Source organism: Balearica regulorum, chromosome 8, assembly GCF_011004875.1.
Source record: "Balearica regulorum gibbericeps isolate bBalReg1 chromosome 8, bBalReg1.pri, whole genome shotgun sequence".
Lineage (NCBI taxonomy): Eukaryota > Metazoa > Chordata > Aves > Gruiformes > Gruidae > Balearica > Balearica regulorum.
Genome location: NC_046191.1, coordinates 29,818,678 through 29,840,727, shown reverse-complemented (window position 1 = coordinate 29,840,727; position 22,050 = coordinate 29,818,678). Strand labels below are relative to the sequence as shown.

Here is a 22,050-nt window from a genome sequence, read left to right as displayed (position 1 = left end):
AAGGAGCACCCGGCAAAGCCGCTTCGCTGCCCTCCGCCTTCGCTGCTCATGCCAGGGATGTGGCGGAAGGCATGGCAATGGATGGCGCTGTCTGCGCTGCCTTCTCCACAGCTGCTCCATGAAGATGTTGGAGTAAGACTCTTTTTTTTTGTTTTTGTTGTTGTTGTTTGTTTTCTGTCCTTAAGGAAGGGGGAAAAAAAAAAAGCAGCATGACCTAACCTTCAAACCTGAGTTTGATAGGAAGCATGCAGCCTCACAGGGGAGTTTGGAGCATTTTAGATGCTTGGAAAGCACTTAACCCATTAACTACCTCCGAATTATCATTTAGGATCTGGTAGTGGGAACTAAACGTGAGGATCTAATGAGGTAAAAATAATGTTGGCGAGAACAGGCTTAGTGTCACTGAATGTCAGCATCTGCCTTTTCTTCCTGGAATAATGTAGTGGAGGCTTTGGAGGAGCAGATGGGGGCGAATGAAGTCTTGCAGTTGCAGTAGAGCCCTAATTGCCAAGCGCCAAAAACCTCACCTGTGTCCTCCTTTGTGGGCAGCTGCACTTCAGAAATAGATGGGAGAGGAGGTTTCACTAGATGGGAGAGGAGGTTTCAAAGCAGCAGCATTGAACGTACCTGGGCATCAGAGCCCGTATTCCGCAGGATTTCTCTGCCTGCTCCCGGGTGACGTCACGGCTGGCTGCAGCAACAGCGGCGGGTGATGCGATGCCAGACCTGTCCCTGGTTAAAGCCGAGCCTCGGGAGGATGCGGGGTACTGCTCAAAGGCTTCTAACCCTGCAGGGAAGCTAGTCAAACCTGGGATCTGCCGCAGAGATCTCGCGTCCGATGTGAAGCTTCGCTGCAGATAGGCTTTGCCGCGTACGTGGCTTTAATAGGTTTGGATTAGGGGGTGTGTTTTGAAAGGAGAATGAGTGTGTGTGTCTGACCTATATCCTGCACATCGCGTCCAGGAAGCCTGAAAGGCGAAATGGGAGGACCGTACTCTTACACGATGCCTCTCGTTTTCAGCTCCATTAATTTTGTCGGATTGCTGAGTTAGGTTTATGTAGTAATTCGAAACAAAAAGGGAAGGAGAGAACAAATTGCACTGTTGTTCCCTCTGTGATCAGCTTCGGGGATTCTGTTCTTTTAAAGCCACGTATATGGAAAACAGTGCTGTCACTTAGTGTGGCATCGGGCTCGGGCTGGAAACATTTGGGCTTTTTTGTACTAGAAGTGTTATTGGCTTTGTTAGAAAGAATCAGTGAATGAGCAATTAGAGAGGCTGCACAGAAAGGCAGAAAGACTCCCGACAGCAGGGCGATGCAAAGTGTCTCAGCCTTGCAAAGCATTATAACGTGTCTTATTTTTATTAACTCTATGACTCAGATTTGCTAATTAAAAACAAACAGAATTATCAGATCTGTTTGTTTTTACCCAGCTGACTGATACAGGAAAATTTAGCTGAATTGAGAGAGCAGCATAACTGTTTCAGGGGGGAATGGGAAACAACTTAGTTGCCAAAACATATGCACAAGTGAGCAGATTTAGGCCCTGGAGCTCTGTGCGGGCATTTAAAACTCCATACAGAGCCTTCTTCAGGATTTATACGTACATGTTCGTGTATCACCGCCGCCTTGCTTATTTTCCCCTGCCACCACAACCTCTGAAATGGCTCGTGGAAATTCCTGTAACTGCCCATCCTCTTTCAGGCTTTCGGTGCACTAATTCACAGTTGTTTATATTTAGGCAAACTAAAATATTCTCCTACAAAAGCCTCCTAAGTGAGCACTGCCTCATTGCTTTTTCCTTTGTACAAGCCTGTGTCCTTTGTGAAATATGGCCCTCAGCTTCCACCTGCTGTTCAGAGTTAGGATGACAAGTCTACCGCACGTTTCAAGAAAATAAAAGTGTTGGTGCAAATTGCAATCCCAAGCACAAAACGCTGAACGAGATGAAAGTGGAATTTCAGTGGCAATATAAAGCTGGTCCTGGTAAGGCTTTTGGTTTGGTTCAGATTACCTAGCCTGATTTTCCCAGAACTTGAATAAAAGGGCTGTTATTTCTGCTGATGAAGTCAGCCAATTTGTAGCTGTTTTAAGAAGCAATCTGCTTTAAGTTTTACGGAAGTATGCTGTTCTTCTCTTTTCCAGCTAAAAACCACAGTGACACCCAAGTGTTCTTCTACCTGTGGATTATCTTCTATTTCATCAGCTCTTGCTATACCCTTATTTGGGACCTGAAGATGGACTGGGGTCTCTTTGACAAAAATGCTGGTGAAAATACCTTTCTTCGAGAAGGAATTGTCTACCCACAGAAAGTGCGTATACAGCCTGCTTTTATATTAGAGAAGGCTTTTAATATTTTAACAAAACTTGTTGAGTGGAGACCGTGTTGCGGTTGGCCACTGGTGCTTCCTGAACGCTGCGGGCTGGGGTTTTCTGTCAGTAACGTTTATTTGTTTCAAAGAGATCATTTCATACTGTTCGCTTTTCTGGTGGTTGAGCAGCAAATTCTGTATTTTCCTGAAGGCCTGAAGAGGATCTGTCTTCTGTGTGGAGCATGTACGATGAGCTGTCCTCTTTGTCTTGTTTTTCAGGCATACTACTATTGTGCCATTGTAGAAGACGTGATCCTGCGTTTTGCATGGACCATCCAGATCTCCCTCACTTCCATGCAAATCTTTCCGTACGCTGGAGACATCATTTCTACTGTATTTGCCCCACTTGAGGTATTCCGGTAAGGCTCCGTGACTGAACACTTCATTTCTCTTTTCCACTTTTATTACTTGTGTAACATCAGCACGGTGGGAAGCGCCTCGCTCCATGGACATGGAAGGTACTGGTCCTTGAAACGGAAGACTAGGTCTAACAGGAACGTTTAATCCGTAACAGGGGCTGGGTGAAGGAAGCTGTAGAAAGCTCTGCAGCAATGTGGGGTGCGTCCTTCATGCCGCCTTTGCGGTTTCCTCTGAACCTAGGCCTAAGCTTGGGGGTTTGTTTTTATTAAATTTCTCCTTAAAATTACCTTGTTGCCATTCCCAGATGAAATTTCACTCAATTCTCAGATTTACAATTATTCTCAAATCTCTGTTGCTTTCTCAAACGCTAATTTGGATTCTGCATCGTCGCTTTGGATCCTGCAAGGTTTCAGAGCTCTTTACACACTTGTACTCTAGCTGGAGACCTACTCCCAGAGCTTCTCAGGACAAGTAAAAGCCCTTGAAGCTGAACCTCACTCATGTAGATGGCAGAGGTTGCGTTTCGCTTGTCATCCCTGCTGCCTGCCCGCTGTCCGGGCTAGGGCTGTCATCGTTAGGACAATGAATGAGCCTGACAGATCTGTTGGTCTCCAGAGAGTTGGGAAGATGTTGTAGCAGGTGCTGTTGTTAGTCATTGATGGTTTCTCCGTACTCCCAGAGGCACTTTGATCAGTGAGAACAGTCACTGGTATCCAGATGCACGTACCAGTGCTTCGCCAAATGCGGGCAATGCCTGTAAAAATGGAACTGAATTGGTCGTTTTTACTTTTTCTCCATCCAGGCGGTTTGTGTGGAACTTTTTCCGTCTGGAGAACGAGCACCTGAACAACTGCGGCGAGTTCCGTGCCGTGAGGGACATCTCCGTGGCACCGCTCAACGCCGATGACCTGACGCTCTTGGATCAGATGATGGACCAGGAAGATGGTGTACGAAACCGCCGCAAGAACAAACAGTGGAAGCGCAGCCAGAGCGTGTCCTTGCGCAGACCTCGACTTGCTTCACAGTATGTTTTTGCCTTTCCTCTAGCGCAACAAACCAAATCGCGTGTTAGAGCCGTTGTTAATGCTTGGCAGACATTCATGGACGGGGTAATCATGCGAAGATCTCGGCCAAAATAGTCATTCAAAGGGAGGACAGGTCCAATTAGTAAATGAATATTTCTCTGCTGGAGGGTTGATCCATCCTGTACTTCATCTTGGGGTTCTGGTAAACCACCGGAAAAGGGAGTTCCCTTTACAAAACTCCCCTCCTGCAGAAAATAGCCGGTAGCAGTTAGCAGAGATTGTAAATCCAAACCTGGAAGAGAGGTTCCTATCAACCGGCCATTTCTAGGCTTCAGACCACCCCAAGGTTTCAGTTACCGTTTGGTTGAGATTTCCCATGTGACATCTCAGACCCCTTTCTCTCCCAAACCTAAATCCATGCCATTTTTCTTTCCACCTCTCCTCCTTACAGCCTAGACGTTTCCCCACCTAGCACCCCAGCCCCTCACAACCTGTTGACTGCGTATCTTCGCCGCAGTGCCTGTGCTCCGAGCATCGCAGGGTGCTCCAGTATCCAGGCATCGCTTCTGCCCCGGCAGCCCTGCTGCGGAGCTCTGCCCTTCGGCCAGGAGATGAGCTTGGGCTCTCCGGGGATGCTGAAGCACAGTGTGTGCTTCAAGCTAGACAAGCCCTGAACTATTGGAGTCCTGCATGAGGTTCCCCAAGTCGTATGTGATTTACCCAACAAACTTGAAGACCCCTGTGGCTCCAGCACAGAATAGAATTTGCCATCTCATAAACAACACAAGGAGGGAAATTTAAAAAAAAAATGTTTTTTTACTCTGTCCAGTTCTGGGCTGTCCAGTTCAAGAAAGACAGGGAACTACTGGAGAGAGTCCAGTGAAGGGCTATGAGGATGGTGAGGGGACTGGAGCACCTCTCGTATGACAAAAGGCTGAGGGAGCTGGGTCTCTTTAGCCTGGAGAAGACTGAGAGGGGATCTCATCAATGCTTATCAATATCTAAAGGGCGAGCGTCAAGTGGAAGGGGCCAAACTCTTCTCTGTGGTGCCCAGTGACAGGACAAGGGGCAATGGGCACAAACTGGAACACAGGAAGTTCCATCTCAATATGAGGAAAAACATCGTCACTCTGAGAGTGACCGAGCCCTGGGACAGGCTGCCCAGAGAGGTTGTGGAGTCTCCTTCTCTGGAGAGATTGGGAACCCGCCTGGACATCGTCCTGTGTCACCTGCTCTGGGTGATCCTGCTCTAGCAGGGGGGTTGGACCAGATGATTTCCAGAGGTCCCTTCCAACCCTTCCCGTTCTGTGATGTCAGGAGTGTTGTGCAATCGCTGTAGCACATCCCCCTGCTCCTCCATCCCTGCACAGGAGACGCGGATGGGAGGAAAAGGAGGCCGTGGGTGTCGCACAAAGGGTGTGCTCGGCCCGAGCCGCAGCCCCCAGGCCCTTGTCTCACGTCCCTGTTGGCTCAGAGTACACGGGTGTGACCGACACCAACAGTCTTCGTGTGGCCGCCAGACAGATCGAGCAGGCATGCTCCTTTGGATTTGCACTGCGGTTTTATTGTCTGCACGTGGTAATGGGAATTTTTTCTCCTCAGTGAGTGTTTTCTGTTTGTTTTTTTTTTTTTCCAGGTCCAAGGCTTGTGACACTAAGGTTTTGATAGAGGACCTAGCGAACGAAGCGAACACATGAGATGGCCACGGTCTCTTATTCCGCATCCTTTGTTTTCTCGTTCTGTTTCCCTCCTCCCCAAGTAACCCAATCTCTGGTACAGTTCCAGCTGAAAACAGGAGAAGACACTGAACACGTTTTTCCGAGCTCTTCCAGACCAGATCCTATGGACTCCAACAAGCTCACTGTGTTTCGTTTCTTTTCTTCTGGGTTAATTTTAATGTTCTATTTTAAAAAAAACAAACAAACAAACAAATAAAATATTTTACTTTGTTTTGCCAATAAAGAGGACAGTTCAGGAAAGAAGGATTGTTTACAGTCTCAACAAGGACATACAAACCTATCTGGATAACGAAGCATCATAGGGACTCCCTCATGGGACAGTGCCGAGAGCACGCTCGGTTTCTGCTTGGCCCGGTTTTGACTGGTTGAAACCGGACTTAAGTTTTTAAATCTGATTTTTTTTGGGGGGGGTTTGGTTTGTTGTTTTTTTTTTTTTCTTCATATCCAGCGCTGAGGCACTGGCCGCACTTGCAGGGAAAGTGCACTTAGAGCAGTATCTTCATTCATGAAGCTACTTTTTAATTTGATGTAACTTTTCTTATAATTTTTTTGGAAATATGATGTATCTGTTGCATATAGTTTTCACATTATTTATGAAACTTAACAACCATATGAGAGTGATTTTTGAGTCCTGTGCAATGAAGGTTGTAACAGTAAAACAAAGCTGGGAATGTAGATCTCGATCTCCAGGGTTGTGGGTTTACGCCCTGCAAATACCCCTCTCGTGAGACAACTTGCACCTCTGTTTACCTTTTCTCTCTCTCTTTCTTTTCAATTTTATTTTAAACCAAAGTTTCTCTTTCTGAATTTTTTTTTTTTTTTAGTTGCTGCTACTGCTTCTGGGCATGTCTCTTGTGCCGGTTGAACCCCGACTTTCCGTGCAGCCGTGTGAAAGTAGTGCAGGTGATCTTAAGGCGAACAAAGGCTTCAGAACTTCATTCTCCAGATAAAAAAGTATTTTTCAAAGCCTTAATAATCCCTAGATGGTGTGAGGGCATCCCATACCAAGCAGGGAGCTTTTCTGGTGTTCTCCTGCAGCCCGGCGTGGCAGAAGTGAAGTGGGACGAGGCGAGGAGGTGATGGTTCCCGTGGGAGTTTAGCTGGGGGTCAGGAGCGGTTCTGCGTTGGGGAGCGCGGGAAGGACTGCGTTGTGCCCACCCGATGGGGAAGGTGAAATTGAAAACGAGTTTTCTCGTGGTTTTTTGGTGGTGGTGGGTTTTGGTTTTTTTTTCCTGGTTTGGCACAAAGTCTCTGTCGGGCGTTATCCTGGTATGCTGTCCTACGGCTTGGCTCTTGCGCGTGCCCCTTGCCCCATCTTGCCAACGCAGTTTGGGAAGCACGGACTTGGGTAAAGGGCAGCCGTATTGCCGAGCAAATTATGTCGGAAGAAGGATGCTAACTTGGTGGTCTCTCCTCCCGTAGGGAAGGGAACGGGGGGCCCGCAGAGTCCTGCTGTCCTGCCCCTGGCACGCCGCTGGGCGAGGGGGGCTGGAGCTCGTGGGCAGCCGTGGGGCACAGCTAGGGCTGCAAGGGAAGGACGAAACTCTTGAAGCGGGACCCTCGCGTGATGTCTGTCCGGTGACTCGCCTCTAGTTTGGGCGATGGAATTGTAGGATTCTCTGTTCGGTTGCTCTTTGGTGGTTATTTTTTGTTAATTAGCTACTAGCATGGTTTCTCACACAACCGGTACGTTGTATTTTCTGTTTGCTTGCTGTGCCTCTTGCCCAGAGGAACTGAAGAAGGAAACTTAGTTCTCTTTATTTAATTGGAAATAGATTAAAATTCAGTGGCGGTGAACCCGTGCCAGGCTAAGGGCAACACTGCAAACCTGTGACTGCCTACGCTTCTCTGATGGGCTCTCAGCTTGCAAAGAAACTCTGAGGGACCTGCTGGGAGACGCCTCTGGTCTGCGCGTGGTGGCGTAGCTGGTGTGTCTGTCGTGGTGCTGCTCCTCGCGTCTCCTGCCGCCGCGGTCTGCTCCGGCTGGACTAGCCGGGGTTGTGGTGGTCGTCCCTTTGGTGGCCGGGAGCCTCTTCTCCCATATTTAACTCCCTTAGGTCTGTTGTTCGTACTTAAACGGAGGGTTCCTGTTCGTATGGAAGCGGAGTCCGTGATAGAAAGCCCCTTGAAATATTTCAGTTTCCGAATTTGCATTGCAGCGGTTGTTGCCGTGTCCAAACCTTGCGTAGGTGTTGCCAACGAGAGCGGTGGGAGCCGCGTGAAGCCGTACCTACCCAGGGGTGTTTTGTGCCGGGGAAGGGGGCGGCGATCCAAAATAAACCAGTTGGTATTACTTAAGCAAGTGGTTCTTTATAAAAAGAAACAGAATTTACTGGTAATTCTTCCTTTCGGAGGGAAGGAAAAAGAGAGAGAGACGTTCTGAAGTGATGCTAACGCCCTGGGAGCGCTCTGCCTTCCTCAGCTGGGCTGGGGAGCGCGAGGCAATGCCGGGTGGATGCGTCCCGCTTGCTGCTGCGCCGTCCTGCCGGCCGCTTTCCAACCCGGCGGGGAGGGTCAGGTTGCAAGTAATAAAATTCTTATTCTGTAGTTTGCCCAAATCCATACGGGAAGCAAGAATTCAGTCTGTCCATCTGCTCTGCTCTTTCCCTTCCCTTTTTCTCTGTCTTTGCTGGCTTGGCAGGACAAATAAGAAAAAAAAAGGGGATGTGGCGTGCTACAGCTAGCAAACATTATCTCCTAAAATAAAACATCGTCTGTTTTGGCAGTGAAGCTGTTCTCTCGGGGGAAAATAGCCCGAATTCCCAGAGACGCAGCTTTTAAAGGCTCCCAGCTCCCCAGCGCTGTGTCTGCCTGTTCCCTCCTTCCCAGAGATTTTTGAGACCTCGGACATGCAGATTCCTCCCGAGAGCGAGCGCTAAAGCCGGGATGGCTCCGTGTCTACGAGAACATCTGGCCAATAAAGGCAGACCTAACGAAGCCGAGCAGATGGTGAGAGAAAATTGCCCCATGGCTCCTTCTCAGCAGCCCGCGCAACGGGAGCGGGGACGGTCCCGGGGCGGCTTAATTTCGTGAGCGAGCTTTGCTCTAACGGGTGCTTGGGCACGCTCCAGGGTGACAATCTAGAAGCACAGAGAGCAGAGATAAAAAGGAGATTTTTTTTTTTCTTTTTTTTTTTTTTTTTTAATTCGGTGCTTTAGGTGTTGGGATGTATCTGGATGGAAAGTGGAAGGTGAGACAGGTGTGGGCTCTGGCCGCCCTGAAGCGGCGCTGGGTTTTGAAAGTTGAGCTCTCCCTCTCCTTGCGATTCGGTGCACTGGAGGTTTGTCAGAGGCGGTGGTTGCGTGCGACTCCGAGGATGGCGTGGAAGGATGCGTGCGGCTCCGAGGATGGCTTTTTTGGCTGGAACCCTCGCGGATGGTCCCGTCTTGAGGGGAGGAGGTGCCACACTGTGGCCGGTGACTTTTGGAGATTCCATTTGAACTCGCTTCTCCATGTCGATTCCCTGCTGCTTTCCATCCTTCCTGCTCTTTCAGGGATTTTCGCGTTGCCGGGGGTTCGGATTCGCTGGAGTTCCCCGCTCGGCTTTGGGACCGTGTCCCCAGAAACGCCAGGTCGCCCTGCCTGGGGAAGGCGATGCCGCGTGCTGTGGGTGCGTGTTCCTGAAGGAGCGGCGGGGCAGGTTCGGGCTTTATGGGCTTGGCGAGCGGGAGCTGCTCCGTCAACGGGAACCCATGCTGTCCCGCCACGTTTTAAAAGAAATGCATTTGCAGCGCTCGTGGCTGCAGCCTGTATGTGTCAAATAAGCTCCTACCTCTCAAATCCAGGCGCGTTCCCAAAGTCAGCCACTGCCCATCCTGCGCCTTTCCGTGCTCTGCTCCCGGCCTTTCCCGTCCTGTCGGTGCCTTTGCCGTTTGTCCGAAGCCAAAGGCGCGGGGGGAATGAAAACCTTGGGAGGGGGAAAATCTCTCGTGGAGCAGCGTTAGACCCTGCTGCCCTCCCTTCCCTAAAAACTTCTTGTGCTGTCGCTTGTGCTTCCTTGCCAGCGCTCGGCCGCCGCAGCCGCGTGGGAGGCAGGGAGGGAAAGCACGGTCCCGGCTCAGGAGATAACAATCCCTGGGGATTTTACTGCGGATCCTCCAAGGAGCAAGGGAGCCGGCACAAAGCCTTCCAGCTTTGCCTGTGTTTTGAACAGCGGAGGGAATTCGGCCTTATCCTGCAAGGACGCCGCTGCACGTTGCTTGCGGTGACTCCGGCGTGCGCCCCAGGCTTTTGGGGGGTTTGTGACCCCGACGTCGGTCTGTCGCGCTGGATCGTGCCCAGGGACTGGGGCATGGCTCGGCTCCCCTCGGGAACACGAAAGCCGTTTTGCTCGCGCGCTGCGTCCCGGCCCCGTGTCCTCCCTCCTCTGTTCCACTTTGCCCTCGCAGGGGGAAGGTGATCTTCTGCCTTAAGCATTTTTTTTTTTTTTTTAAATTTACATTTTTATTCCAGAAAGCGATCAGATTGTTTTGTCGCCTTGGAAAAGAGGGGCTGGGGCTCCTCGGGGGGAAGCGTGGAAAATCCCTACGGTAACTCTGCGGCAGTCTCGGTCGGGCTCGGTGGCTGTCACCTCATCAAACCTCGCCTCCCTTACGCGATGCCATCCCAAATACCTCGCCTTGGGATGAGCTCTCGACCTGCCACCGCTGTGGGGTTAATCTGGCGTGTCGGCATCCCTCGGGGGCTTCGGTCCCTGCCGCAGCACCCTGGCTCCGAGAGAAATACAGGTTTTGCAGGGGGAGGAGAGGAAAGGGCCGGTGGGACTGGGTGTGCGTGGATGCTGATGTCCCAACCCTGTTCCCGGCGGGAACAGCGGTGCCGCCGTGGGCGAGAGTCGCCGACCCTGCCGGGGAAGATGCCCCTTGGCCTGACAGTCCCTCAAGCTCTAGAAACCAAATTGCAAACTCTTCGCTCCAGAGGAGAAATTGGGCAGCCTGGTAGAACTTGTGATGACCTCTCCGTCCCGTAGGTCCTCCTGGCGAAGGATCGGCGTTTCGGAAGGGGCCCGGGGTGGAAATGCCAAAGTTCCCCCCCCGGTCCCGCTGCCGCCTTCCTCTCCCCCTCCCCGCTGTGTTGGTCTAAATGATCTTTCTATGAAGCCCTGTAGATGTCAAAAGTAATTATGGAGTGTGATTAGTCCTCTGTGGGTGCTTTCTTTCTTTCCTCCTCCTTTCTCTTTTGCTATCCCCTTCTCCACTCTTCTTTTTTGGCTAAGTGGAAAAGGTGAGGACAAAGAATTGCCGCTTGCTTGGACTCATGATGTATCTGTGACTGCGCTATTAGCTGTCTCCTCTTTCCTCCCCAAATGGATATAATTTTTGAAGTGTGGAATACCCTTCTTGATAAGTAGGTTTAAAAAAAAAAAAAAATGCACAATGTGATACTGTTTCATAGTTTCTAGGTGGTTGTATAAAGCAAAGTTACTGTGATTGTGTTTTTCAAAGGAAAAAGTGATTGGTTACGAAATCTGTCCTTTTTTCATTATTACAAGCTCTTTGTTTTCCAATGATCTGATGGCTCTTTTGTCCCCGGTCTGTGTGTCTTTCTTTGTGTCCCACCCCTGGTGCTGCATCCACCCACCAAGCGTTTGCTTCTGCCACTCTGTAAAGATGCCGCTCTCGCACCCGTGGGAGCTGTGGGCTGTCACCGGTGGCCGGCGGTGGGGGACATCTGTGTCCCGGGAGGAGGTGGAGGTGCTTGGAGGAGGGAGATGTTGGAGGAGGGGTTGGAGGTGGGCAGGAGGGGTTCACGGGAAGGCGCCCAGGGCTCAAACCCAACGTGCCAGGGGGTGATGCTGGAGGAAACCACCTGCCCAGACAGCGCCGTACCGGCTAAAGGCTCTTGGTCCTTCTGGGAGCCTTTGGTTGCCTCTCTCCAGCTCGTCTCTGGTCCAACGTGTTGTCCTGCCTGCACGGCGGGTGACCGGGGGCTGAGCAGCCCAGCTCCGGGTTGTCTGGGGTCTGTGCTTTCATTTTGCTCTCTTAAATCTCTCCATCGTCTCTCGCAATCAATCTTCCTCCAGAAGAGAGCCGGCGCCTTGAAATCTCTCTGAGCCTGTTGCTGCTCACGCCAGCCGCTTCCCCGAGGTTTAATCCTGGCCGGAGCTCCCTGCCCGGACGGCGGCAGGAGCCCGGCTGCCCTCGCTTTGGCACCTCACCGGGCGATTTGTCCCCAGCCTGATGGGGACAGCATCTCCCCGGTGCATTTCACCTCCCCAGCCCGAGCAGAGGAGCCGGGATCCCTCTCCGGGATGGCGCGGAGGTAAGGATGGGTCCCGGCATCGCAGGGGAGGTCAGACCCCCCGGGGCTTGGGGTACGGCGCAAGGAGGGTCTCTGTACCCCGGGCTCTTCCAGCCAAACCTGCTGGCAGTCCCCTCCTGCCTGGGAGCAGCCGGGGGAGGATGCTCGGTCTGTCCCCTGTGGAGCAAGGAGTCAGCCCCGCTGCGAGCACGGCCGGTGCCCGCGGGGAAGGAAGCCCTGGGGCTCGGTTTTGGCCACGATGGGGGGGCCCCGGGGCCTCCGGGGTGGTGGGGGACGTTTTGAGAAGATCAAAGTGATCTCTTGCTGCTCGTGCTGGAGGGGGCCGGTGCGGCCGGAGCAGGGAGGATTAAAACAATTTTATAATCCTGGTGATTTCCTTTTGATCGGGATTATGAAACCAATCACGAATATCAAAAGCTGTGGCTTAAAGCGGCAGCCGGAGCGGGGCTGGGATGTCCATGGCCCCGGCGGCATCCCTCCTGCCCCCCGGGGACGGAAACCCCCGCGCGTCCAGGTAAGCGGTGCCCACCCGGGCCCTTCATCCCGCGCAATGAGTTTTGTGGGGTCTCGGGGGCAGGGGGAGCGGGTGGCTCCGCAGGGCACGTTGCACGCTGAGTTTAGGGGTGATGATGTGCGGATGCACCGAGGTCGGCTCCCACCATCCTCCTGCCTGAAGGAGCACCGTGGGCTCTGGGCAGGATTTGGCCTCTGGGAAAGCAGGAAAATTTAGCGTGTCTGCAAAGGCGTGATGCTCGCGGGAGGGTGCCTAAACCCGGCGGACTCTGCTGCCAGTCTGAAGGCTGTTGGAGAAAACACCCCCGCCCCGGCGGGACCACCCTCTCCAGCCTTTTTGGGCCTCCTGAAGCCCCAACCACTGGTGCGGGGTGACCCCCTCCGGCACCCCGGCGTGGGGTGCTCCCCCCGGCAGGCTGGGGCGGTGGGCTGGCTTCGCTCCCCGCTCGCCTCCCAAACCCGCAGCCCAGACAAAGGACATTCCTGAGAGCCGGCCAAGGCAGCCGGGCGTCCCTCCGTCCCGGCACGGGATGTTGGGTTCCCCCCTCCCGCGGGGTCCCCACCGTCCCCCCACGCGGTGCGTGGCCGCGGTGGTGTCGCCCTTGGGGGCCAGCCGGCTTTGGGGCTGGGGCAGGGTTTGGCCGGGTGCCCCGGCGTGGGGTGCGCGCTTCGGGGGCGCGCGGAGGAGGAGGAGGAGGAGGCCCAGGCGGGAGGCAGGGCTGGCCACGGCCCCACAGCCCAGCCAAGTGGCTGAGCTCGGGCTCGGCTGAAGGGGCTGGGATTTGCTGGTTTGTTCTTTTTTTTTTTTTTTTTAATTTTTTTTTTCCCTCCCCTGCTTCCTTCCCTTCTTCCGCCTTCTTCTCCTTCTTCCCAGCCCTCTCCCGATGCTGCTCCGGGGGTAAGGTCAGCCCTCGCCTCCCGCCCACGGCCTGGTCCTGCCACCCCGGGGTAGCGAGGGGCTGCGGTGAGCTGGGGGGGGCGATGGGGTCCGGGTGGGTGTCCCAGGGATGCTCCTGCAGCCCCGGCCACGGGGGAGGCTCCTCCAGGGGTACCAGTGGGGCCGGGATGCTCCCGGCAGGGTGCAGAGGTGCAGCGGTACCCGGGTGCCACCAGGACCACGAGGCCGGTGCAGGACGGGTGACACGTGTGACCGTGGGGGCCGGGGTGGAGCGGGGGGCCGGTGTCTGTCTGGTGGCACCTTCCGTGAGGGATTTCTGTTCTGGGGAGTTTTGGGGCACTGATTTGGCTCAGAAAGTGCTGATTCCCTCCGGGGCATCTTGCTGGGTGCCCTGGGGCACCCAAATCAGCACGGGCAGACACCCACGCTCCTGCTCAGCCCCTGGCCGCCCGTTTCGGGGAACTACGGCTCCCCGTTCCCCCTGCTCCAGAGCGGTGCCGGTACAGGGTGGGTGGGTGGCCTCATGCCATGCCACACCACGTCCCTGTCCCCGTCGCCGCCGGGCTGTGCGCCGCAGTGGCATCGCCTGCGTTTATTTGTCCCCCTGGGCACGGTATGTCTGCTGCCTGCAGAGCCTCGGGCAGGCAGGGGCCGTGCCGTTTGCAGGAGGCACCGAGGTGGGTGCCGAGGAGGAGGAGGGCGATGGCAGCGCGGGGGGCTCACCCACCCTCCCCCGGGTTTTCTCCCCGCAGGGCGCATGGAGGGGGGGTCTCCCGCTGAGACCTGGCGGGTGCCGCGGCCCCCCAAGCAGCACAGCCCCAGCAGAAGCCAAACCCCTGCCCCGCTGGAGCGCCCCGAGGCCGCCCGTGGCCCCCACGCCATCCTGGAGAGCAAGGTGAAGGCGCTGAAGGAGAAGCGGGGGGGCGGCCGGCCGGGGACCCCCGCAGCCACCCCCGAGCGCCTCTCGTCCAAGAAGCCCCGTTCCCGTCGGGGGAAGCCGGGGCCGGACGTGGCGGCGGCGGAGCCGCGGGCTCAGCTCCGCACCTACCTGACGGATGGGCTGCTGGATGGCGGGGAGCCTGTGGCCGGCGGCCCCCCAGCTCCGGCCCCCCACGCTGGCACCCCGGGGCTCTGGCGGGTGCCGGCACCCAAGGAAGGTGTTCCGGGAGGCACCGAGCTCCCCCGGGATGAGGGCAGCGGGTCCTGGGGCTCTGCCTCCCCCCATGAGACACCTCCCCTGGAAGAAGAGGCGCGAACCCCGCTGCGGGACCAGGGGGGTCCCTCTGTGTCCCCCACCGCGGCGGAGGGCTGGGAGAGGCTCTCGCTGGCCGAGCGGGTGGAGAGGAACCGGCGGCTGCTGCAGGAGGTGCTGGGCCTCGCCGCACCCGGTGCGTATTTCGGGCAGTTTCGGTAGAGCCGGGGGCGGCGGGAAGGAAAAGCTTTGGGGCGAAGGGGGGTCCTCGGTGCAGCGGGCGCAGCTCCGTGCTGGTTCACACCCCGGGGCTGTGCCCGGTCCCCCGTGGGGGCTGCACCCCCTTCCCCGGCAGCCGTATGGATGCCCACAAACAAAACGGGGTGCTGCTTCACGGGGATGCTCCGGGCGCTGCTGATCCCTGCCGGCGTCCTGGTGAGGAATTTCACCGCTAAGAGCAAGAGCAAGAGACTCGCTGTCGAGGTCTGCGGGCATCGTCTTCCCTTTGCAAGCTGCCACCAGAAAAGGGAATGAATTTCTCCTTCGAAAGCATCTGCCCTGATGACCCCACGGTCCCCGTCCCCGCGGGTGCGCCCCGTGCCAGGGGTGTTGCCCCCCGTGTCCCGCTCCTCTGGGGTCTCTCGGGAGCCGAGCAGCCGGGATGCCCTGTAGGGCATCAGCCCCGAAAAGGGTGTTTGTTAGGATGGGCTGAGCTGTGGGGCCGGGGGATACTGAGGGGGGCCCGTCGTGCTGACACCTCTCCCCTCCCGCATTTTAGAGGTGCCGGCGAGTGATGGGGACTGGGACTCGGGGGTCTCGCTGCAGGACACCGAGGGCTGCAGGTAGGTGGGTGCCAGCGTGGTCATGGGGGGGAACGTTTTCCTCCTCCCTCCTCCTGGGTCTTGTATTTTCAATGCACCCCGCAAATTAGTGCTGGGGCTCGGCAGGCTCCGGGGAAGGGCTGCGGGGCAGCCCCCCATCTGGTGATACTTCGGGGCGAGTCGGGCAGGAGGGTCGGGCTGAGCTGGGTGTCCGCGGGGTGTTTGGGCACTGGGCGGGGGGTGTCCTCGCTGGGACCCCGGGTGGGAAAGGAGCTGGGGAAGAAGACGGGACAGAAATTTACTCCAGGTGCTTAAGAGGATGGAGGCGGCAGGCGTGCGTAATCTCGTTGGCCTAATGATAAACCTCAGAGGTACAGACTAAAAACACGGAGGCGGGGTGGGCAGGTGAGCTGGGCGGCCGCGCACGGGCTGTGGAGCAGGGCTGGGGGCTGCGCGGGGGAAGCAAGTGAGTGGGGAAGACACACACACCCCCCCCCCCATATTGTGGTTACTGGTTCTGCTCCGCTCCAGCAGCTGGGGTTGGTCGGTGTCGGCCGGATCCAAGGCTGAGCACCCGGCACGCCACGGTCCCTGCGAGTGAGGGCAGCCGAAACCTGGGGGGGGCCTGGACCCCCCCGTGGCGCTGTACGGGGTCCCTTCCCAGGGGCCGGCGTGCGCCCACCCTCCTGCCACGAAGAGGTTAAGGCCAGGCTCCCCGAAGTGACTGCCCGAGCTGATTATTGTAATCAGGGGGATTAGGGCCACGGCCAACGGGGAAGGCAGCGCTGGAGCGGGGCTGTGCCCTCCCGCAGCCCACGGGTGCCCCCCCTCACAGCCGGGGGGTGCGGGGGAAGACCCCCTGCAAGGAAGGGAAGGCAGCTGGGCTCGGGGGGTCGTCCCAAACCTACCTGTGTTTACATCGCCGTAGGATTTACACCGGCAGGGATCGCAGGCAGTGCCTGCCTCAGTTTCCCCATCCACCTCTGGGTGCCCGTGGCACAAAGCGCTGCCTCGGCTGAGCCGGTCCCTGAGCTGCGCGGGTGCTGAGCCTCCCCCCAAAGCATCAACGGTGCGGGGTGCGACCCCCCCCTCCTCCTCCCACCTGGCAGGGGGGGTCCGGGGGCTCCCGCGCAGCCGTCCCCCGGCACAGCAGCCAGCCTGCCCGTGAACGGAGGCCGGGCCCCGCTTTCTCTGGGCAGAGCAGCCTCGTCGTCACTGTTAAACCGCGTCTAATCCCTGTGTTATTTTTTCCTAATCCCCCTCCCCGCTGCGGGGCCGCAGGGCCTTTGTCCCTGGGCAGGAGCTCGAGCTGAGCCCGCGGCACGAGCAGGCCAAGCAGCTGCTGCAGCGCGCCCGCATGAAGGCTCGGACGAACCCGCTGCGCGCCAGCCACGACATCCTCCTCCTCCCCGCCGCCGCCCCGCGCCCCAGGTCAGTGCCAGCCCCGCGGGCCCCATCCTGCCTCCCCCCCTCCCCGTTCCCCGCTGCTACGGCGATCTCGGGTGCGTGCAAAGCACGCGAGCGCGTGTGCGGAGCGTGCGTGTGTGTGTGCAAAAGCACGCAAGTGTGTGTGCGGAGCGTGCGTGTGCGTGCAGGCACGTGTACAGAGCGTGCACCCGTGTGTGCAGAGCCAGGGTCTGACCCGCAGCCTGCGCGCAGCCTCGTACCCTTGCGTGAGCAGCCCTCTGCCCGCAGGAGCATCCCCCCTGCCCGGGCACGCGTGAAGTCCTTGCACCCTAATATTTGGGGGGGGTTTAATTGTGTTTTATGGCAATGCGGAGGCATTAACGGGGTGCTCCCGGCTGGCTGGGAGGATTGTGTTTCCCAGCTGATGGGGAACGCTTCCCCGGGGGAGGCTCGGTGCCGGAAGGTGCTGTACCAAAGCCACGGCTCGCCGTGCGTGCCGGGTCATGTGCGATTCGGTGTTCCCGGACTGATTAACCAGGCGCTGCGGTGCAGGGGAAAGGCGATGGAGGTTGGGCTGTGGCAGCGGGGCATCGCCGCAGCCTCTCCCGAGTTCAGCTTCAGGCAGCCCGGGCGGAGGGCTGGAGGGGAGCGGGGCTGTGCGCTGCGGTGGAGCATTGGGTGGGCTTTCCTCCTGCCCCATCTCCTGCGCCGGGTTTTCCTGGAGGGAGCCAGGCAGCCCTTGCAGCTCGTCCGTGTCTGTCCGTCCGTCCGTCTGTCTGTCCCCACGGCAGGGAGCCCAGCGGGAGGCCGAGCGTCACCCCGCGGGACGGCGGGAGCCTGAGCGACTCGTCGAGCGGGGAGTCGAGCTGCGGGCAGCCGCGGCGGCCGCGAGGACCCTCCCCATCCCGCGTCCGCTTCGAGGACGAGTCGGCCCGCGACGCCGAGGTGCGGTACCTGGAGCGGCTGCAGCTGCGGCACCGACGGGCGCTGGGCTCGGTGCTGTCCTCGCTGGAGCCGGCCGGTGGCGGGCAGCCGTGGGACGGGTCCAGCCGGCCCAAAGCCCGGAGTGGTGACCTCGTGGCCGGGGGCAAGTGCAGTGCCTGCGGCTCCTTCCTCGGTGCTGCTGCCAGCCGGGGCATGGACATGCCAGCAGGCACCGACGTGGCCGAAAGCAGCCCTGTGGCACGAGGAAGCATCCCAGGGGATAGCGGGGGGCCAAGTGCTGCCCGACCGGAGCCCAAGACCAGGCCTCTGGGCCCCCGGGGGTCCCCGCTGTGGATCCTCCCCTCCCGGCAGCGCATCCACACCGAGAAGATCAAGGAGACCTACATCGGGGACGTCACCTACATCGATGAGGTGGACTCTGCCCTGGAGAGCACCGACACCTCCGATGGCTGCCGGACAGACAGCGAGGAGGCAGGACCCCGCAGCCCCCACCCACGGGGGCACCGGGACCCCCGGCCTCGCGGGCACAAGCCCCTCCGTGTCCCCACGCAGCCGGAGGCGAGGGCTGGGAAGGGGACGTGTGTGGCCAGCGGTGGCCCCCGCACTGGGGACGGGGGCTTGGTAGGCACCGCAAGCCAGCCAGGGGCCGTTTGCCCCCCGCCACCGGTGAGAGCCAGCAGCCGGGAGGAGGGGGACCCCCTCCAGCATCCAGGAGGGAGCGAAGGGGTGGGAAGCACCGCTCACCCCCCGCAGCAGCCTGGTGAGCCCCCGGATACCTCCTCGCAGCGCGGGGCTGGCACCCCAGTGCCGGGCACCCACCTCCCCGCTCCCCCCCCCACGAAGAAGGCCTGCTCCCAGGTGCCTTGCAGGAAAGCCCTCTTCTCTGGCGGCAGCCGCCGGGCGTCCGGCCAAGGAGCGCGGGGCCCGGAGCCCGATGGTGGGAGCTCTGTGCCCCCCCAGCCCGGGGGCACGGCAGGGCCGGGGGAACAGCGGGGTCCCTGCAGCCCCAGGTGGCTCCCGGGGAGCCCCCTCCGTGCCTTGTCCACCAACAACTGCAACAACACCCGCGGGCAGGACGGGCAGGACGCCCCAGGGACGGGCGGAGGTAAGAGACCCGTGTCCGGGGGTGCCGGGGCAGGGGGGGCCCAACGAGGCGGGGACGTGACTGTCTCACTGCGGTTACAGGGACACCGTCACAGCCTGCTGCCAGCACCATCGTCCCCACGTCCCAGGAGGCCGCTCATCCCCCTGAGGAGGCAGCCGGGATGCCCGGAGCGCAGCAGCAGCGGCGGCACCCGGCCGGGAGCGCGGCACACGGGTGAGCGAGGGGCCTCCGGCACCCTGCACTGCGTGGCGGGTGCTGCATCCCTGAGCATCCCTTCTCGGAGCAGCAGGATGCTGCTGGGCTGAGCCCCCCGAGGATTCCCAGTGGGATTCTCGTTTTCGGCACCAAAAACATCCCAGAAACCACAATATGGGCACGATAATTTTGCATGTGTGTTCAAGCGGGTTTCGGGGAGCTGCGTTTCACCCCCCATCTGGTTCCGCAGGGGGTGTCGCAGCAAACGCCATGGTGGGTGACTTTGGAGGTGCTTAGCTCAGTGTTGGGTTCTTCCCTTTTGGGGAAAAAAATCAGCTGCTAAATACTGCCGGGGGAGCCCTGGGGCTCACCAAAGGCCATCCTCCCGGACCTGTGCCCGGGCACAGCGTGTCTCAGCCTGGCAGGAGGGTTCGGAGGCAGCGCTGGGTCTTTGGAGGCCCTGGGTAGGATGCAATCCCTTCGGGCGGAGAGCAGGGGAGGTCTGAAAGGTCTCCAACGCCTGAAATTATGGGGAAAATGGGTAGGGAGCCCTTCAGGTCTCTGGCTCGTCAAGCCATGCCTTGTGTGTATGCTGGGTTACTGCTGCGGGGAGATGGCTGCACCCCGATTTCACTGTGCTGCAGCGCTCGAAGCTGCGAAGGCGGGTGCAGGATGCACCCCCAGCCCCCAGGCAGCTGCTGGTCCTGCTCCCCCCCCCCCCAGGCGCACGGTGGATGACCCTCGTCCCTCTCTCCATCCAGGGAGCCGGGGCGGGTGGCGAGCCGCAAGGGCAGCAGCGCTTCGGCACTGGGGCTGAAGAAGCTCCTGTGCAGCCTGAGCCAGAGCACCAAGCAGCGCCTGGGCCGCTTCCGCTGCTACAGCATGGAGCAGCTCCCGGCCCCCGGTGACACCCCCCGGGACGGCCCCGGCATGAAGAAGTCACCTTCCCTGCAGTCCCTGCGGCTGGTGAGCTGAAATGTACCCCCGGGGGCTGGGGGGGTCCTGCAGGAGGAGGGGTGCTGTGCCGGGATGAAGCTTTCCTGAGCATCGATTTATGGCCCCGGAGGTGCTGGGGTGGGGGGGGGCATGTGCCATCCCAAACCTGCTGGGTTTGAAAAGCCTGGAGCCAAAGGGGGGTGGGAAGGGGAAGGAGGGAGTGAGGAAGGGGGTGGCAGAGCAGATTTGGGGAGGGGAGATGGGGTAATTGGCTCTGGGGCCACGGCTTGTGTGTCCCAGCCAGCTGAGCAGCAAGATGTCTCCCCAAGAAACCCGGCTCCTGGGGGGGTGTCCTGGCCCAGAGGGGTGGGACAACACCCGACACCACCAGTTTATCCCTCTTCAGCACTGGTTTGGGGAGGGCTCTGGTGGGGGGACAGGGGGTGTGGGATGCTCCTCACTCCCTGCGCACATCAGTGGGTGAAGGGCTGCAGTGCTGCACGGTGTTCCTGGTTGTCCCCATCTCAACTGGATCCTTTTCCCCAGGTGTCACCCTTCTGCCAGCCCCAAAAAGCCACCTCTGTCCAGAGCCTGCACCCCCTCCTGGGTAAGGGACCCCGTGCCAGCGCCTACCTCCTGCCCCAGACCACGACCGACAGGTAGGACAGAGCCTGGCATGCCCCCACCGCGCCCGGGAAATCTGTTTTGGGGAGCTCAGCCACGTGTAGTGGCTTGGTGCAACTGGGGACCCCCATCACCTGGTCCCCAGCAGCTTCTGGGGTCCCCACTCGCCCCATCTCCCCTCTCCCCGCAGGAAAGGGGGCTCGGGGCCGCGGCGCTCGCTGAGCGTGGAGGACATCGGGGCACCCGGCCGGCTGCGTGCGGTGGGACGCGTGGTGGAGGTCTTCCCCGACGGCACCAGCCAGCTGGAGCTGCAGCGGCCCCCCCATGGCGCCTTCGGATTTTGTGTCACCTCCGGGCACGGCCGGCCTGACACAGGTACGGCGGGGTCGTCCCTAAGCGTCACACAAACCTCAGGGGAGGCACAGCCCGGGTGGAGGGCACTGCCGTCCCTGCTGAGCCCCAGAGGGGTGCCGGTGGATGGGGGGATGCTGCCGGGTGGCTTTGGCCACACACGGTCCCACGTGTCCATCAGCATTTGGCTTGGGACGCGCAGCCCGTCCCAAAGGCTGCTTACAGTGAATTTGTTAGCGCGTGCTGGGCCAGCGTGCAGCCCCGGGCACCCCGGCGTGCAGGATTGGGGGGGGGGGCTCACCCAGCCCTCTCCCTCTCCACAGGTGTCTACGTGCAGGAGATGGCGGACGCGGGCACGGCCAAGCTGTACGCGGGGCTCCTGGGCGTGGGGGACGAGATCCTGCAGGTCAACGGGGCGGCCGTCTCGGGGCTGGGGCTGGCCCGCATCCGCGAGCTGCTGCTCCAGTCGGACACCCTGTCCCTCCGCGTGCTCAGGCACCGCCCGGCACCCCGGTAGCCCTGGCACGGCTCCCGGGAAGTCTGGCGCGAGGAGGATGACATCCAGCCGACATCCCGGGATGCTGCCTGACGGCACGGCATGGACCAAGCTGCCCCGCGGCGACCTGCCCTGCTCGGGTGCCATACTTGGCTCCTTGCTGCGGTGGAGGCAGGTGCGTTTCCCGGCCCCCCCCGGGAGGCAGAGCGGGACCAAGGACCCCCTCCAGACAGTGTCCAGCATCTCCAGGAGCTGCCCCAGACGTGGGGACAGCCCAGCCCTGCCGTTGAGCCAAGGTGGGTCTGTCCTGCTGGGTGCTGGGGTGGCCAGCGTGGGGGACACCCCATCCCGGCATCCCCGGGAGCTGCAGGGTTCCCTGCCACCGCTGGAAAACCTGCACCTGCAGGCTGGTGGGGTTCTTTTAAATTATTTCAAACTGGGAAAAAAAAATATATCTATATATGTATGTATATGTAATCACAAAATGTGGTGCCCTTCGCTTGCGGGTGGCACAGAGGTGCTGAGGGGTGACACTGGGCCAGGGGGCTGGATGTGCCCCAGCACTGTGGGGCTGCTGGTGGGTGCAGGGGACAGCTCTGGGTGCTGGGGAGCGTGCGGGTGCCTTCACGTGAGGTGAGCCCCCCCCCCCCGCCCCCCCACCAGTGTAACCAGAGTTGGGGGGGGCCCTGTCCAGGGCACCAAATGCATGTCCTGGCTGTGGGGTGGCAGGGGGGGCACAGTGGGCAGCCCCAGGACAGGCAGAGCTGATGTCTAAGGGCAGGAGGAGCTTTTCAGGGCCCAAGGGGCCAT

The 22,050-nt window shown here is 59.1% G+C and overlaps 2 protein-coding genes across 2 annotated transcripts in view; both read left to right on the top strand.

Annotated features, from left to right (window-relative positions):
- Window positions 1–11,005, top strand: part of XPR1 (xenotropic and polytropic retrovirus receptor 1) — a 110,651-nt gene extending 99,646 nt beyond the window's left edge. Inside the window, exons 12-16 of the mRNA XM_075760368.1 lie at window positions 2,146–2,312; window positions 2,592–2,731; window positions 3,535–3,756; window positions 5,394–8,793; window positions 8,825–11,005. Of these exons, the coding sequence (XP_075616483.1) occupies window positions 2,146–2,312; window positions 2,592–2,731; window positions 3,535–3,756; window positions 5,394–5,454 (590 nt within the window). The 3' untranslated portion in view covers window positions 5,455–8,793; window positions 8,825–11,005. The remainder of the gene's footprint in view (window positions 1–2,145; window positions 2,313–2,591; window positions 2,732–3,534; window positions 3,757–5,393; window positions 8,794–8,824) is intronic.
- Window positions 11,006–13,127: 2,122 nt separating this feature from the next.
- On the top strand, window positions 13,128–21,822 carry KIAA1614 (KIAA1614 ortholog). Its single transcript, XM_075760366.1, has 10 exons — window positions 13,128–13,168; window positions 13,921–14,556; window positions 15,139–15,202; window positions 16,463–16,612; window positions 17,380–18,638; window positions 18,719–18,851; window positions 19,595–19,799; window positions 20,316–20,428; window positions 20,584–20,768; window positions 21,068–21,822. The coding sequence occupies exons 2-10, from the start codon at window positions 13,926–13,928 to the stop codon at window positions 21,259–21,261; spliced, it is 2,934 nt and encodes a 977-aa protein (XP_075616481.1). The 5' UTR covers window positions 13,128–13,168; window positions 13,921–13,925; the 3' UTR covers window positions 21,262–21,822.
- The last annotated feature ends 228 nt before the right edge of the window (window positions 21,823–22,050 follow it).

Coding starts and splice junctions, on each gene's coding strand:
- KIAA1614 (XM_075760366.1), top strand. CDS start 13,926: ATGGAGGGGGGGTCTCCCGCTGAGACCTGGCGGGTGCCGCGGCCCCCC. Junction 18,852..19,594: donor GCCGGGAGCGCGGCACACGG/GTGAGCGAGGGG, acceptor CTCTCCATCCAG/GGAGCCGGGGCGGGTGGCGA. Junction 20,429..20,583: donor CCCCAGACCACGACCGACAG/GTAGGACAGAGC, acceptor CTCTCCCCGCAG/GAAAGGGGGCTCGGGGCCGC.